The sequence below is a fragment of the Chelonia mydas genome, chromosome 4, assembly GCF_015237465.2.
Source record: "Chelonia mydas isolate rCheMyd1 chromosome 4, rCheMyd1.pri.v2, whole genome shotgun sequence".
Classification (NCBI taxonomy): domain Eukaryota; kingdom Metazoa; phylum Chordata; order Testudines; family Cheloniidae; genus Chelonia; species Chelonia mydas.
This window is the reverse complement of record NC_057852.1, coordinates 63,709,901-63,726,699: the sequence shown is the minus strand read 5'-3', so window position 1 is coordinate 63,726,699 and position 16,799 is coordinate 63,709,901. Positions and strand designations below refer to the sequence as shown.

The 16,799-nt window shown below is 40.0% G+C and overlaps 1 protein-coding gene across 3 annotated transcripts in view; it reads right to left on the bottom strand.

Moving 5' to 3' along the window:
• RXFP1 (relaxin family peptide receptor 1) overlaps positions 1 to 16,799 on the bottom strand; it is a 93,219-nt gene that overhangs the window by 5,383 nt on the left and 71,037 nt on the right. The window contains exons 9-15 of one of the 3 annotated variants that reach the window (XM_027833431.3): positions 14,603 to 14,677; positions 13,933 to 14,004; positions 12,789 to 12,860; positions 11,336 to 11,407; positions 7,282 to 7,353; positions 3,543 to 3,614; positions 2,013 to 2,242 (exon numbers count right to left, since the gene is read on the bottom strand). In XM_027833431.3, the coding sequence (XP_027689232.2) occupies positions 2,013 to 2,242; positions 3,543 to 3,614; positions 7,282 to 7,353; positions 11,336 to 11,407; positions 12,789 to 12,860; positions 13,933 to 14,004; positions 14,603 to 14,677 (665 nt within the window). The remainder of the gene's footprint in view (positions 1 to 2,012; positions 2,243 to 3,542; positions 3,615 to 7,281; positions 7,354 to 11,335; positions 11,408 to 12,788; positions 12,861 to 13,932; positions 14,005 to 14,602; positions 14,678 to 16,799) is intronic. The other 2 variants (XM_043545909.1, XM_043545910.1) reach the window with 2 other exon arrangements.

Genomic DNA, 16,799 nt, shown 5'->3' with positions numbered 1-16,799 from the left:
AAAGGAAGTATTTTTTCACACAACGCACAGTCAACCTGTGGAACTCCTTGTCAGAGGATGTTGTGAAGGCTAAGACTATAACAGGATTCAAAAAAGAACTAGATAAATTCATTAGCCAGGGTGGGAGCAGGAATGGTGTTCCTAGCCTCCGTTTGCCAGAAGCTGGGAATGGGCGACAGGGGATGGATCACTTGATGATTACCTGTTCTGTTTATTCCCTTTGGGGCACCTGGCATTGTCCACTGTCGGACCCAGTATGGCCATTCTTAGAGCCACAGACCCTGGAAAGCCGTAGAGTCCCTGACTCCAGGGCAGTCTGCATGAGTGGTTGCCCCTGAGTCCTGGACCTTGGAAGCTCTGGAGTCCCCAGCTTAGGTGCAGTCCACCTGACTGTCCCAGAACCATGGACCTTGAAAGCCCCAAAGTCACTGGCTCAAGGACAGTCCACCTGGCAGGCTGCCAAGGAGCTGTGATCCTAGGAACCAGTGCTGGTAGGCAGGATTCCATAGAACCGTCCCTGCTTTCCATCAGACCTTTGTCAAAAGCAAACAGCTTCAGCAGAAGTTTTAATTTCAATGAATCAGCATTCTCCAATGGAAAAACATTCTGTTGGAGAATTTCTGACCAACTCTAGACAGGAGAAGGTCTCTATTGCAGACCTCCTTGGGTGCACCTGAGGGGGACAATATGCCAAACCCAAACGTTAAAAAAGCATGAATCAGACCCCTCCCCGCAATCATGAGGATTGGGGAGGGTTAAGAAGAAATTTGGGGTTCTTTTTATTTGCCTTGTAGTCTTTGAGCATGTAGGATGCACTTGCTTCATGTTTTCAATCTTTTCACTGCAACCATAAGTATTAAAATTGTTTTTTAAAGTAACAGTTGAGATTCCCATGCAATCTCTTTTTTATTCAGTAGTTGGGGATTTAAGGAAATGATTAAATATCATGAGACATGCAAGAAAGTTGTAAAAGATAGCAAAGCTGAAAGTGAGAGAGACAGGGTTGCCCTGCTGTGGACCTCATAAGGATTTGGGATAAGGGTTCCTGGGGTGTCTAGCGCAGTATTTTGGACAAGCCAACAAACCACAGAGACCTGGACAGTGGGTATTTAGAAGTGCTGCTGTCCTGTTTTATATACAATTGACAATTGCTTTCGAATGTGATTTATGTAATCTCATGAAATACCAAAGTTAAGGTAGACCTCTTTGTATTTAATTTATAATAAATGCAGTATGCAATGTTGTAGCCATGTTAATCCCAGGATATGAGAGAGCTAAAATGGGTGAGGTAATATCTCTTATTCGGCCAACTCCAGGTCCTGAAGAAGAGCTCTATGTATGCCTGCCTCTCTCACCAACAGAAGTTGGTCCAATAAAATATATTGCCCCACCCACCTTGTCTCTCAGACACAGGCAGGGAATTTGTAATTCCATTGATCAATTACGAAGTCATTTGTCAACAATTCTTGGTTTTAAAATTTAAAAAGCTCTGACATTCAGGGTCACATTTTCAAAGTCAGTCCTGCATTTGCACACACAATCATTTGGTCATGTAAAGAACAGAATTTTCTCTTGCAAACAGAACTCACAGAATGTGTGTAAAATTGAGTTGTTACAACCGGTATGCAAATTGGATTGTTTTGAACACAAATCCTGCTGGTGTGCACAAATTACTATATGTTCATAATTGTGATGAAGCTGGGTTAATGTTCCTTTGAAAATTTGGGGCTCATTCCTGTTCTTATTGAAGACTGTGATTTGACACTCAACTTCTATAGGAGTAATATCAGACACTTTGCCTTCAGTGTTAACCCACTCTCCACAGTAACTTAAAGGTAGAATCCAACAACCTTTGTGTTGTTTGAGGTATAGCATCTTATATTATAATTTGGCTGAACTTTCTCACTCTTGCAATCTAGTGCTCTGCTGTATAATAATAAAATTTATAGCCAGACACACTAAAACCAGATTTTTATATTTGTTTGCTACCTTTTATTCGGGGGAATACTCACAGCAGAGAGACATTATTGACATGGCATGGAGCTTGTTCTCAGATCTGATGTAAGGTCGCATGCAGATAACAAAGATATTTCCAAAGCAAGTGACAGCAGAAACAACCCAGACAAACACTCTCTGTATAATGCTAGCTAAGAGATTCTCAAAGGATGAAATCCCATCAGTATTTGGCTTACAGCTGCGCACATGAGGGGCATATCCACAATACTGGAATTTCTTAAAATATCTGGTTGAGGAAAAAAGAAAATGAGAAAAATGTTTCACTCTGATTATCAAATTGATGTGGTTTGGGATACATGTTTTTCACAATAATATGGGCATTTGTGGAACACCTAGTAAAGAGCCAAAGCATAAAATGTTTTATGGTAATAGAAAACTAGTAATAAAGGATTTTGATTTTTTCAGTATGCACACAAAGAAATGCATAAATTCATTAATGGATTCCAAGGCTAGAAGGGACCATTGTGATCATCTAGTCTGACCTCCTGTATAATGCAAGGCATAGAACTTCCCCGAAATAATTCCTAGAGCAGATCTGTTAGAAAATTGTCAGTGATGGAGACTCCACCACTCGCCAAGGTAAATTGTTCCAGTGGTTAATTACTCTTATGTTTAAAAATGTAAACCTTATTTCCAGTCTGAATTTGAAATAAACTCCAAGTCTGTATAAAACCTGTCAGGGTATGAACCGATTAGTTAGTTAATGTTTGTTTAGTGGTTTGATGCTTAAAAGCACAACATAAGTATGCTAAACATTACAATAACAGTACTTTAAAAAAGTAATTTTAATTGAATCCATAGCGCACACTATAAAAAGATATGATTGTGACAGAGTGCAGAAACAATAGCTAGTCCTCACTAACCTGGGAGTTAACTAGCTCTTGCCCTCCTTCCCCGTTCCCTAGTTTAATTACTTATGTGAAGGCATATAAGAATGTCTGCAGGGGAATCAGAAAGCGAAGAGTGCCTGTAGAAAATCACGAGATCTACACCCAGCTGCTAAGTTGGGGTATTTTCCCCCCTTTGTTTTACTTACTGATACTGATAAAGGTTTGATCATTCATGCTGATTATGGTTGTATTTTTTCATCAGCTGAAAGTGATCTGGTACATTCTGAGAGCCACAGAAACATTATTAATAATGGTCTATATCAGAATATATTATACATATACTAGCATACCTAAACTGGTGCTATTAATATTACTTTAAATCATTTATACATCAATAAGCAAACCTAGATAGGGTCAGTACAATATCTGTTTACAAGGAACTGAACTTTGTTGTTTAGGAGATTTAATAATAATTTTAACTTTATCATTATGTTAAAATGAATCCTAACCGCCCCCCATCACTTTTTCTTAATGATACTCTCAGCTTACCTGACAGCATCAATTGGTTTTCCAACTATTCACCAGCCAGAGAGGCAGTAAATGCCAGTTCTCATACATTTCTATTTTTAAACATTCTGCACTTTGTCAAGTTAAACATTCAAAACACAAGGAGGAAAACTGGAATAATCTACTTACATGTGGGAGAGATTTCTAAGTGGTTTGAACATCCTTCTTTGGATATTTGTAATTTCAATACCCTCCAGGCTGCTATAACCGATATATTCACAATCAAAAAAGGCAACATAAAATCAGTGGTAAAACACAACAAGCTTATTGTGGGCACAATTGTGTAGCTTTGATTATATGAAACTATAGATGAATGAGAATTGCTTCTAGTCCATTCATATATTTGAAACTTCTGCAGTAGAAATTCTAAATAAAAAGCTAAAAAGTGAAATAAAATAAATTACAGTTAATTTTGATAATCTCACTGTCCTAATAGCACAAAGGAGCCTCTTTCAGTGCTCTCAGCACTTTCAGTTATCTATATTATTCCTTTGCCCTTCCAAAGTATTGTTCTATTGATGTTCTTCCATTATCTCAGGGAAAATAACAGTTCTAATAATAATATTTTACATTCATATTGTGCCTTTCATTTCAGAGGGTCCAAAGCACTTCACTAGCTATAGTAACAACCACTGAATTCACCCAGTGACTGGCATACTGATTTGACAAAGACTGAGAAAAATCACAGAAATGTAGGGCTGGCAGGGACTTTATGAAAAGTCATAAAGTCCAGCTCCCTGTGCTGAGGCAGGACCAAGTATATCTAGACCATCCTTGACATGTGTTGGTCTAACATATTCTTAAAAACTTCCAGTGATGGGAATTCCACAACCGATATTGGAAACCCATTCCAGAACTTAACTGCTCTTATAGTTAGAAAACCATTCCTAACATCTAACCTGAATCGCCCTTCCTGCAGATTAAACCCATTTCTTCTTGTCCTGTCTTCGATGGACATGGAAAACAACGGGTCACCGTCCTCTTTATAGCCGTCCTAAACATATTTGAAGACTGTTATCAAGTCCCTCCTCAGGGTTCTTTTCTCAAGACAAAACATACCCCATTTTTCAAGCTTTCCTCAGAAGTCAGGTTTTCTAAACCTTTCAAAATGTTGTTGCTCGCCTCTGGATTTTCTCCAATTTGTCCACATCTTTCCTAAAATGTTGGCCACTCTTTCAAAACTACCATGGGATTTTTTTGTTTTTATTTTTTCTTAATGTAAGAAAAAATTGCATTAATATCTTTAACTACAATTTTATGTCACTGAAGTATAATTTTATAGTATTATATTAACAGAATAATTACTTAATTCTTTCAGTTCAAACAGTGCAACAGTTAAATGTATAATGTGTTTTCTAAATATATACTGTTGTTTTCTGATTTGCACTGAGATGAATTTGGGGCCTATCCTATAAAGATTTGAGTGCAAAGTCCACCTGAGTTCACAGCAGATCAAGCCACAGGTGAAGAACAAAAAGAAAAGGAGTACTTGTGGCACCTTAGAGACTAACCAATTTATTTGAGCATGAGCTTTCGTGAGCTACAGCTCACGAAAGCTCATGCTCAAATAAATTGGTTAGTCTCTAAGGTGCCACAAGTACTCCTTTTCTTTTTGCGAATACAGACTAACACGGCTGTTACTCTGAAAGGTGAAGAACAGTATCTGCCTTAATGGTTAGTAGCTGTGAGGTAGTGGCCAGCTCTAAGGGTCTTTTAAGGCCTTTTCCTCAGGGCTTGTTTTATTGTCCACAGAATGATTGCTTTCCCTTCTCCTCCCAGCCAACTTTCTGCTTATCTCTGGTCACTGATGCAGAAATTTCTCATCTGCTTTCTTCTTCTTCTGACACCTCCACTTGTCCCAGTGACCCAATCTCGTCCCATCTCCTGATCTCCCTTACGTCCACTCTCATCCCCTCCCTTATTCTTCTTACCACTCACTCTCCTCTAGCTCTTTCCCTTCACAACACAAACATGCTTTAGTGTCTCCCATTCGAAAAAAACCCAACCTTCATCCCACTTGCCAATCCAACTATTGCCCCATGTCCATTCTCCCTTTCGTCTCAAAGCTCACTGAACACACTGTTTACAAGTACTGTCTGGAGTTCCTCTCCTCCAATTCCATCCTAGACACTCTCCAATCCAGCTTCTGCCCCTTGCACACCACTGAAACCATTGTTTCCAAAAGCTCAAATGACCTCTTCTTAGCCAAATCTCAGAACCAGTACTCCATTCTCATTCTCCTTGACCTGTCAGTTGCCTTAGACATAATCAACCATGTTCTTCTGCTTGAAATCTTGTCCTCCCTTGGTTTCCATGACTCCTCCTACTTCTCTAATTGCTCCTTCAGCGTGTCCTTGCAATGAGCCTCCTAATTCCCACTCCTACTTTCTGTGTGGGTTCCACAAAGCTCTGGCCTTGGTCTCCTTCTCTTCTCCCTCTACATCTGATGTTTGGATAACCTCATCTATAAACACAAATTCAACGATCATCTTTATGCAGACAACTCACAGATTTACCTCTCTACTCCAGACCTGTCTCCTGTCCAGATTAAAATCTCAGCCTGTCTCTCTGACATCTCTTCATTGATGTCTAACCATCAGCTCTGGATCAACATAGCTAAAACAGAGCTCTTCATTTTCCCCCTTAACCCCTCCTTTCTTGATCACCATGGACAACACCACCATCCTGCTTATCATTCAGGCCTATATTCTGGGTGTCATCTTTGACTCAGACCTCTCCCTTGGTCCTTACATCTGGGTTACGTCTAAATCTTACAAGTCTTTCTGCATAACATCTCTAAATATAGTCTTTTCTATCACTGGAGTATGGGGTAGGTCTTTCTCAAGCTTTCCTGTGGAAACTCACTGTGTATAAATAATTCAATACATATTGAAACAGGGGGACTGGAACTCATCCCAGATGAATGACTCTATAGTCCAGTGATTAGGACATTCACGTTTGCTCTATGGCCTAATGAATATTTAATTTATATGCAGTAGAACAGCTTCAACAGGAGAGATTGAGCATAATCTGCTCTAAAATACCTCAGACCTCCCCTTGGAAAGGGGAGACCTAAATTCAAATCTGTTCTCCATCAGGGAGGAGTGGGGAACGGAACTGTGTCTCCCACATCCCAAGTAAATACCTTAATCACTGGGCTAAATGATAAAGGAGGGTGGGGCATCTCCTTCTCCACCAACAGGTTTAATTGTTTAACTCTAGGAGAGGGTTCATGGCCGTGAATCCCAAGCAGAGGGAGCCACCTCCCTCTAGCCTGGAGTGAGGCACCTAAGGACTTGACCACGGGGTGATTTAGTGCACAACAAGCTGGGGGGTGTAAATCTACAGCATATTAGTCTGCTGTGCACTAAGTTGCCCTTTGGACTCTGATACCATGCACTAGAAGTTCCATTTCAAAGCGTGCTACGGAACTTTTAATGTGTGGCAGCATTGTTCACATGGAGAGTTAGTGTGCGACACACTAGTGTGCTGTAGATTTACACCCCAGCGTGAGGCATGCACTAACCATCTAGAAAAGCCCTTACCTTCATGACAGTGGAATTGATTTTACCCTTTCTGGATATTTTTATATGATATCTGGACTGACTGGTCTCTTTTTGTGCTTCAAAATTTCCCCCAAAAGAAGCTGGAGAGCTCAGGAAAAAATATTTGAATAGTGTAAGTAATTTTTTTCAAAGTTACATCTTTGAGGGACACCAATAAATACAACAGAGGAGTACAGATACAAAGCACCTCATATATGGCTTGCTATTACACTTGTTCTGGAGAAACAATTTTTCTCAACAAGAATTGCAAAATCAAAAAGAAAATATCCATAACACATATATCAAAAGGACTAAATACTTACAGGGATTTGAGTTTTAGTAGGTAATCAAACTGGTTTGCTTGTATTTCCTGGATAGGGTTATATGAAAGGTTCCTGTAAATGCAAACAGTGATATCTAGTACTGTGCAGATTCCTTAAAGCTTGTTCTAAAGATAATGTCTAGCCACATTATCCCTTTGTTTTCAATTCCTGTAACAGTGATTCATAGTAAGGCAGTTACAATTGTAAATAGTGATATGCCTCTACCTGACAACTTGGTAAACAAGAACAAAGAACAGACTGATGCTTCACAGGCGTGATGTTAACACAAGAAATTTTATTCAATGTTTTTAATTGCAGAAATATTTCAGTTGATAAACTTTTTGGACTTTATATATTAAAAAAAGCTCCGAAGAATTCTTCATCATCATCATAGCAAATCCAAAGTGGTGTCGCCTCCTTGCAGATCAAGTGCCACCCAGACTTCTCTCTAGCTAGGACTGCAAGATTACCAAAAAAATCACATATATTTAATACTCCTGAGGACATTCTGCACCAAAAAATTAAAAATCATGCACACAATATCTTAAAATTCTGCAAAATTCTGCAAATTTTATTTGTCAAATAACTGTGGAGACTCCAGCATGGCATTGGGGAGCACAGGCCATTGGCTGCACAGAGGTGGGAGATCACTGTGCAGCTGCCACCTGGGACATGGATTCAGTGGTGAGGCTGCACCCAACCCTGAGATAGGACCAGGTCTGCCCCACAAACATTCCAGGACCCTGCCTCTCTGTGCCAGGTGCACCAGGTGTAGGCAGGCAGACTCAGCAATGCAGGATCCAGAGTGCGTGTGTAGGGGGGCTCAGTGGGCGGATCCAGGTGTGGGTTGAGAGGGCTCTGTGTGGGGCAATCTGGGTGCTAGCAGCTCAATGGGGGATCTGGGTGTGGGGAGGACCTGGATGCACAGGGGCTTGTTGGCGGGTTCTGGGTGCAATGAGACTCTGCTGAGAGGTCCAGGTGAAGGTGGTTGGGGGGTCAGCAGTAGGGGCTGGGTGTGTGGGGGATAGAGCTTGGCAGGAGGGTCTGGGTGTGGGGGATCCGTGGGGGGTTCAAGTTGCTGGGGCAGTGGGACTCAGTGGGGTGGGGATCCATGTGCAGCTGGTTGGGGCTCAATAGGGGATCTGAGTGCAGGTGGCTTGTCGCGGTGGTCCAGGTGCAGGGGGAGTGGGGCTTATTGGGGGGAGGGTGGTTCTGGGTGCGGGGGGAGCTCAGTGGGAGGGTCTGGGTATGAGGGGGGTCTGGATACATGGGGGTTAGGTGGATGGGGGAGCAGCTCCATGTACAGTGATTCCTCCCCTGGCAGCTGAGGAGTGATGGGTACAGGATGTGCAGGGGAGAGGGAGAGCTTGCAGAGCTTCCTACAGCTGGGGGAGAAATCTGGGGGTAGGTCTGACATGGCCCCAGATGCCGTGCAGGGGAAGAGGAAGTCCCGTCCTCCCCAGCCCAGCCAGGACTAGCAGCTGAGCCCGGCATAAGGTAGGAGCCACCAACAGGGTCTTCTCCAGTCCCATCCCCTGCCCCACAGTGATTTACCTCTCTGCCAGCTGCCCTGGGCACCCAAAACATACTGCTGGGGAGGGTTGTATGACCACTCTTGTGACTTCCCTTTGCTTCCCTGTCAGAAAGTCATTTTTCTGTGAGGAAGCAAAGAAATCTGTGGGGGGACATAAATTTTGTGCATGCACAGTGGTGCAGAATTCCCGCAGGAGTAATTTCAAAATAAGTCACAGGTTTTTTCCTAGTCTCTAAAATGCATCTTTTTTACATGCATTTATGTGACTTGAGAAAGAAACTTGAGGGCAGTAGAATAAAATAATATAGATTAGAATCAGGCACAACTACTCTGAGTATTTATATGCATGTGTGTGTGTGTCTACCTCACAATTTTTTGCTGTCCTCCTGATGTCCCCAACAGTCCTACAGTGACTGCAGGACTAATGTCTTATACCCAGTCTCTCCAGCTTTATGTGCACCACTGCATTGTGCTGGCCCTTACCAAGGACACAGTGTGAGGGAAAGACATCAGAAGAATACCTACTCCTGATTAAAGGTATTTATGTAGATTTGTGATGCAACAGAATGAGAATTTCATTGTGTTGCATTACATGAACCCAGTTACAGTGGGACCTGATATAGCTGGGTACCGGATACCATACACCTTGTCGTTCACCACAGAAATACATTAAAAAGGTGAATGTCAATGGGGAGGATACAAGAATAAGAGTTCTCTGAGGGATCCCTGTTATTACTGCACAGTCCATACTAATCCTCTCTAATGTGGCTCATGGTTTAAAAGTCACAATTTGGCCCTAAAGCAGGACTGAATGAGTAGAATCATGCTCTGAAAATGTCTTTCAATTTTGTGACTCCATCCCTCTTTGGAGATAAGCAAATATGATTGGGATCCTATAATTCCAAAGTGGTTTCCAGATTTTGTAAATAAACCACCCCACAGAAATATACAAACAGATCTGGGCACTACATTTTTGGTTTACTCTCAGTCCATCCCTGCTTACATCTTTTTAATATTCCTCCACTAATTTCCTGGTGTTACTCACTTTGTGCCTTTTTCTCTCATGATCTGTCAATCTGTTCAGAGCCGTTATGTTTTCCAAGCACAAAGAACAAAACAGTCTAGATTACTTCTAATTCAGATTCAGGCAAACACCACACACGGGGCCTGATCCTGCAAACATTTGCTGTCGGGTGTGATACTTGATATGCTGAATGGCTCTACTGTAGTCAGGAGTCCATGAAGTCAACAGAACTGCTCATGATAGGCACTATTATGCCCAGCAGCAGTGTTTATACATTTGGGTACAAAGATCAAACAAATATGAAGAGTGTTTTCTTTATTTTGTAATAATCTCTCTCTTGAATCTTGTTGCAGCTTTGCTGTCAAGCACAGAGGCAGCTTTCTATATTTCAGGTTGTAATACATAGAAAACAGAATCATAGCAGCATAAACCACAGAAACTAATAGATTCCAGTAGAGATAATGTGTCATTTTAATAGTAGATTCAATACTTGAGGAAAAAGTGTATTCCTAAAATATATTCTTAGGGCCAACTCCTGTCAAATGCTGAGATCCTGTTGAAATCCATGAGATCTCTCATTCTAAATGGCATATTCATTTTGTGTATGCTGAGTAATGGAATCTAGTTATTAAAAATACTAACAATATATTGGGCAGGAATAATTTTAAATAATTACAATCATGATACTATGCATCTTTTAGGCAATTATTTTTTACATAATCTTTTTTTTAAATTGCATTTCAGACTAAGTTTGGCATTTTCAGGTAAAACTCAGATATGAACATGACTTTCTTGGTTTTGCTTCCTGGACTGAATGACTGAAGCTATCGTTTCGAATGAATAATGTACAATAACACACAGTATAAGGAAGAAGAAAAGGAGTACTTGTGGCACCTTAGAGACTAACCAATTTATTTGAGCATAAGCTTTCGTGAGCTACAGCTCACTTCATCAGATGCATACTGTGGAAAGTGTAGAAGATCTTATTATATACACACAAAGCATGAGTGAGTTTGTGTGTGTGTGAGGGTGGGGGTGAGAAAACCTGGATTTGTGTTGGAAATGGCCCACCTTGATTATCATACACATTGTAAGGAGAGTGGTCACTTTAGATAAGCTATTACCAGCAGGAGAGTGAGTTTGTGTGTGTGTGTGGGGTGGGGGGTGAGAAAACCTGGATTTGTACTGGAAATGGCCCAACTTGATTATCATACACATTGTAAGGAGAGTGATCACTTTAGATAAGCTATTACCAGCAGGAGAGTAGGGTGGGAGGAGGTATTTTTTCATGCTTTGTGTGTATATAATAAGATCTTCTACATTTTCCACAGTATGCATCTGATGAAGTGAGCTGTAGCTCACGAAAGCTTATGCTCAAATAAATTGGTTAGTCTCTAAGGTGCCACAAGTACTCCTTTTCTTTTTGTGAATACAGACTAACATGGCTGTTACTCTGAAACCTGTCAGTATAAGGAAGAGTTATTATAAAGCCTTACAGCTGTGAGAGCTCCTTCAGGTCCTTAAATAGATATGGAGGAAGTGATTCAATCTTGTTGCTAGCCAAGTCTCTGTGGAAACAATCGCAGATATAATATAATTAGTTGTTAGTGGTTTCTTTTCATTATGTCAAGAAGCATTAATAACGTAAAGAGGTCCATAACTTTGAGTCCCTTTGTCAACTCAAATTATAGGTTGTTATATAGGTTATCAGAAACCTGGAAAATAAAAGAATGATGTTAAAGCAAAAGGTGAAAGATAGAGACCTCAGACTATAGGAGACCATATAATACTCACAGGTCTTATTATTTTTTACTTCACTTTTTCTTTGATTTTAATTGTCTTTTCATTTTCTCTTCTTTGGTGCTGCTTCTTCTCTCCAGTTCCCCACCTCCTCCCCAATCGATTAATTTATGGTCTTGGACAGAAATATCAAAGGATTTTTCCTGCCTAAACTAACCAAATAATCTAATTTCTCAGTTAATAGGATAAGACCATTTCAATTATATTTACAGGGAATGTTTAGTCAGTTTCCACTTTAATTCCTTACTTATAGTAGTTAATTGATTTGGAATAAAATTCTTATCCATTGTGCAATTAAAATGGATTTTTAAAAAATGTCCTTATGGATACATTATCTGTTACATCTAGTTTTTAATAATAATATTAAGCACTTATTAATAATGTAGTGATAACAAAGATTAAAAATATGCCTATCCTGGGCAATAGGATTTGCATGCTTTGACATAACTTAAAAAATGCAACATTTAAAAAAATCTCAGCAGTTTCCACAAATCATTAAATTAACTGACGAGCAATATATCAAATCAAACTCTTCATGTCAATGGAGAGGCATCCAGTTACATGAGTAGAGAATTTGCCCCCTTACCTTTATCTATCACATGAGACAATCGTCTACCAATGTGACCAGTGTAGAATCAGTGCTGTAGACAGGCCCCTCCCCTGACTGACAAGAGTCAGGTAGATAGGATGCAACCAGATATTTTGAGGGTTGTCTTAGCACTATCTTCTCCATAATGTTAAGCCAAAATGGAAGATTAGATACTGGCCAGTAGTTGGTCAGACAGTTTGCATCAAATGAGAAACCCAAATCTGGGATGCACCCACACGGTACAGATTCTTCTTTGTCAGCTGCTTTCCTGTTTACTGGTGGAAAAAATGCTTGGGGGCCCTGATTACATTACTGGCTTAACCTTATGCAGTTGTGCTATTGCTGGCATATGGGTGCTAGTATACATATCCTCTGTGACATGCCTTGTCCTTATTCAGGAAACACACTGCTCTTGTGGGCAGACTATGCTGAATGACTGTGGAGTTTGATGCTGTCTCTAAAGCTTGTTATATGAAAGCAGAATTACTGACAAATACATCTTCACAATTTAAATGATCTAAATTATTCAGCTGTTCTTTGATTTAAAAAAATCAACTTACAGTTCATCTAACTTCTGGAGAGAGGAAAAGCTGTTTTCATTTAAGGAGCTGATTTTGTTTCTTCTCATCACCCTGAAAGGATAAAAACAAACTTATGCTTCCTCAAATGTGTTTGTTTTCTGAGAAGACCATGATACATAATCAAGTAATTGATTACATTCTATATAATTTTTCACATTCTGTCTTTAATTTACATCTTGTTTTAAACAATGTTTCATATCTTACTTAATTGCTCAGTACATTAAAGATATGCCAAGTTATTAAAAGTTCATACATTTTAATATTCTATGAACAATTTTTACTGTGAATGTATAAGCATATATATATATATATATATATATATGTTATATGCTCTTTCAGTTGCATTTGCATCTACCGACAACTAAGTTATTCAGAAATGTCAAATATCTTGATATTCTATATGCCATGTGACAGTGTGATGGCATTAATTATTGATTATTTGAAAATTCATGACATTTTTGAGCATGTGAATGAAGCACATGTTTTATGCAAAAAGTGTGAAAGTCCAAATCCAAAATTTGATATTTCTGAGAAATTCAACCATCAAGGACGGGAGCTTACATTCTTTGTTCACCCAAAACCTCCCAATACACAAGGAATAATCAGGGGAGAGCCATGTAGGAAAGAGACAGCTGAGAGAAAGAAGTGAAGAGGAGATGAAAAAGTGACAACAATAGCAGTCCAGAGCTCATCAACAGCACCAGAAGAGAGTGAAGGGGAACTGTGAAGATGATTGCAATGGCTCTGAGGAAGCTTTGGGGAAATTCTACAATGTCTCGGATCAGCAACCTGACCGAATGATATTATCCTTGAATCTGGTCAGTTCATGTGGTATAATTTTTTTTCTTTTACATTTAGTTTCTAAATCTTGGTATTTGATACTATCAGTCAAACTCACTTAAATGGAGTTATGCTGCATTCATCGGTGGTGAATGTTACCATATGTCCATAGAATAGTTCTACTTTGTTGTGTATAATTAAAATTTAGCATTTTAATAATCTCCATCAGTTCTAAGCACCAACCAATACTTTGGAAACTTGATGTCGCCCATTGTGCATAATGTAACAGATGTTCACCGTAAACACTGCTCATTCGGGCTGCATAGAATGTGCTATTACTTACAGTACAGTCAGAGTGCTGCAGGAGATGAAAGTGACATTTCTTAAATTATGTATATGATTGCCTTCAAAGTCCCTAGGAGATAAAACCAAAACATTCTATCACTGAAAAAAGTTAACTTCAATCAGATAGTTACCTTGAAGTAATTATTTATTAAAGGGAAACCTCAGCAGAACCTAAGGGCTGCACAAAGCATAATAATACTTGGATGTTTCATTTTTCAGCACGCCCCAAACTGCTTTAGGTGATAGCAGTGTCATTAACTCAGGTGGGTGAAAATCTGAATCCTGAACTCAGGTACTAGAGAGACTAACTCTTTTTGTTTTCAAAATCTGAGAGTCAAATTATGACTGCCCTAATGGCAGTGATCGAGTGGTCTCGAGGGGGGGTGGGGGAAGAACTCAGGGAGCCCCTTGTCTCTAGTGCTTCCAGCAGGATACAACTATAATTTAGCTGCCTGCTCACCATGACTGCAATATTCTCCTAGCAGAATTCAACACACCTCAGGAAGTCAGTCTAGTTAGGCTGGCATGAAATGGGGATTGTCTATTCTGCAGCATCATTCCCTTCCCTCGTATTATCTTGGTAAAAAGTGTCATGGAATGACACTGATTTAAAGAAGACAAAAAGGTGTTGGGTTTTTTTGGGGGGGAGGGGGGAACTAATGACTTACAGCCAATGTAACCTGGGCATGTGTTGGCAAAGAGGTTTATCAGGCAAACGCGCAAGAGAATTATTCATCAGCACTCTGGAAAAAGAAAAACAGTATTGCTAGCAATTGACGTCAAAACAATACCCGAGCCCCTTTTACAGTTTTGTTTCTTCTCAGTACAAAGCAGGCAGAATTTATTCATTTTTCATATTGTTAGAGATAGTAAAATGATTAAAAAACACTTCAGTGTATTTCATTATGAGCACTGGTGTGATCCTATTGTCTCTTGAATTACTAAATGATTGACTTGGGAAAGGGAAATCTTCTGCAGACTTTGGGGCAGATTCACTGGTACACTCTGGCTACCTTGCATCACTGGAGCAGAACAAAGCACCTGAAGCGTATGTGTGAATCTGGCCCCATTTATCTTTTTGAAATTAAACCTAAAACTTGATCATTTTCCCATTGAATCAATAGAAGCAGGGCTGGGTCCTTGTTTATATTCAGAAGCATTTGACATTTGCATAGATACATAGTATGATTACTACCTAATTGGCCATAATCTTTTCTCACATTGGTTTCAGTTGAATTGCTTTGGATTTACACTGAAGGGAGAAGATTCTGGCCTTTTAAAATCTGTGTCAGGACAGAATAGAGAGGATGGAGGTGAAAAGACCCAGGCACTTCCCTAAAAACTGTTAGATTCCCAGTTATAAGATAAAGGAGGAGAATGCTACTAAATATTTTATTGTGATGGATATAAAGTAGCCTAGAACTAAAATATCACAAAGCACTATGTACTGGAAAACATTATCAAATGATTTAAATGTGTGGGAAGATATTGAACAAAAGAAGGTCGGTAAAGATGTATAAGAATTTAATCAAATAAAGCTAGGTTTTACTAAGGAAACATTTTTTTCTTACTGTAAGTTTCCACAGAGTATGTGAATATCCAAGGATATTGAAGTCACTGAGTCCAATAAACTTGGAAAAAGATACAATTTACTGAAAACCATAGTTTCCATTAAACAACTATATGCAATGTAAAGCTATTGAGAAGTTGATATCACTGTTCCCCTCCACAATGGATACAAGAAAATCTCTCTCTCTCTCTCTCTCCTTCCTCTCGCTTCATAGTTTGTCAGTACCCATGTGTTTATTGGGTCCCAAATTATCCAACTGATAGTTTGGGATATGATATATGACTGACTTTATAAGGCTGCTCCCGCTAACGTAAGCGCCTCACTATGCTGACTTAATAAAACCACCTCCCCGAGCGGTGTAGAGTCACAGTTGATGTATTTCAGAGTAGCAGCCGTGCGATGAAGTGAGCTGTAGCTCACGAAAGCTTATGCTCAAATAAATTTGTTAATCTCTAAGGTGCCACAAGTCCTCCTTTTCTTTTTACAGTTGATGTAGTAAGTTTGACACAGTGAGAGTGTACTCTGTGTTACTTACATCAACTGTTAATGGTCTCCAGCAGCTGTCCCTCAATGTCCCACACACACCATTCTGGTCACCGTTGTGAACTCCGTTGCCCAGGGGTCAGGTAGACAGGAAGCCCTCCTTCTCCTTTAAAGCCCCACAAATTTTTGAAATTCCCTCTCCTTGTTGCCCGGCTTGCCAATTACACCTAGCAGCCCTCTATTGCAGAGTGTAACTTCCCAGCTGACCATGAGCCCTGTGCTTGCAATGCTCATGACAATAGTGGAGAGTTGTGCAGGCACCATGCTTCTGTCAGCGAGGAGGGATGCATGGGTTTATGAAAAGAAGGTGTGGAAATTATGGGATGCAGATGAAATTATGGAATGGAGAACCCGGTATCATGCAAAGTTGACTCCGTGCTCCCAGTAATCCCTGTCTGACTTGTTTCAGCCCCATCAGGCATTGCAAAAACTTCCCAAAGACCCTGCACTCTATGGTGGCAACTTGCACAGTGGGATACCTACTCATGGTGCACTGCACTCTGCATCGATACAAGCACTCCTGGTAAGGACGCACACCGCTGACACAAGGAGCCAAATGTGCACACACACAAGTGATGTAATAACTGTGGCAGCTGTATGCCGACATAATTTAGGTCAACACAAATTTGTAGTGTAGACATGGCTAAGTGTAGAGAATCATGTGCATCCTGATTGGTTTCTTATGTGCCTTTTGAAAAGCAAGGACATAGAGCTCACTTCTGGTCCTTTCTAGTTTAGCGGACTAATACAGG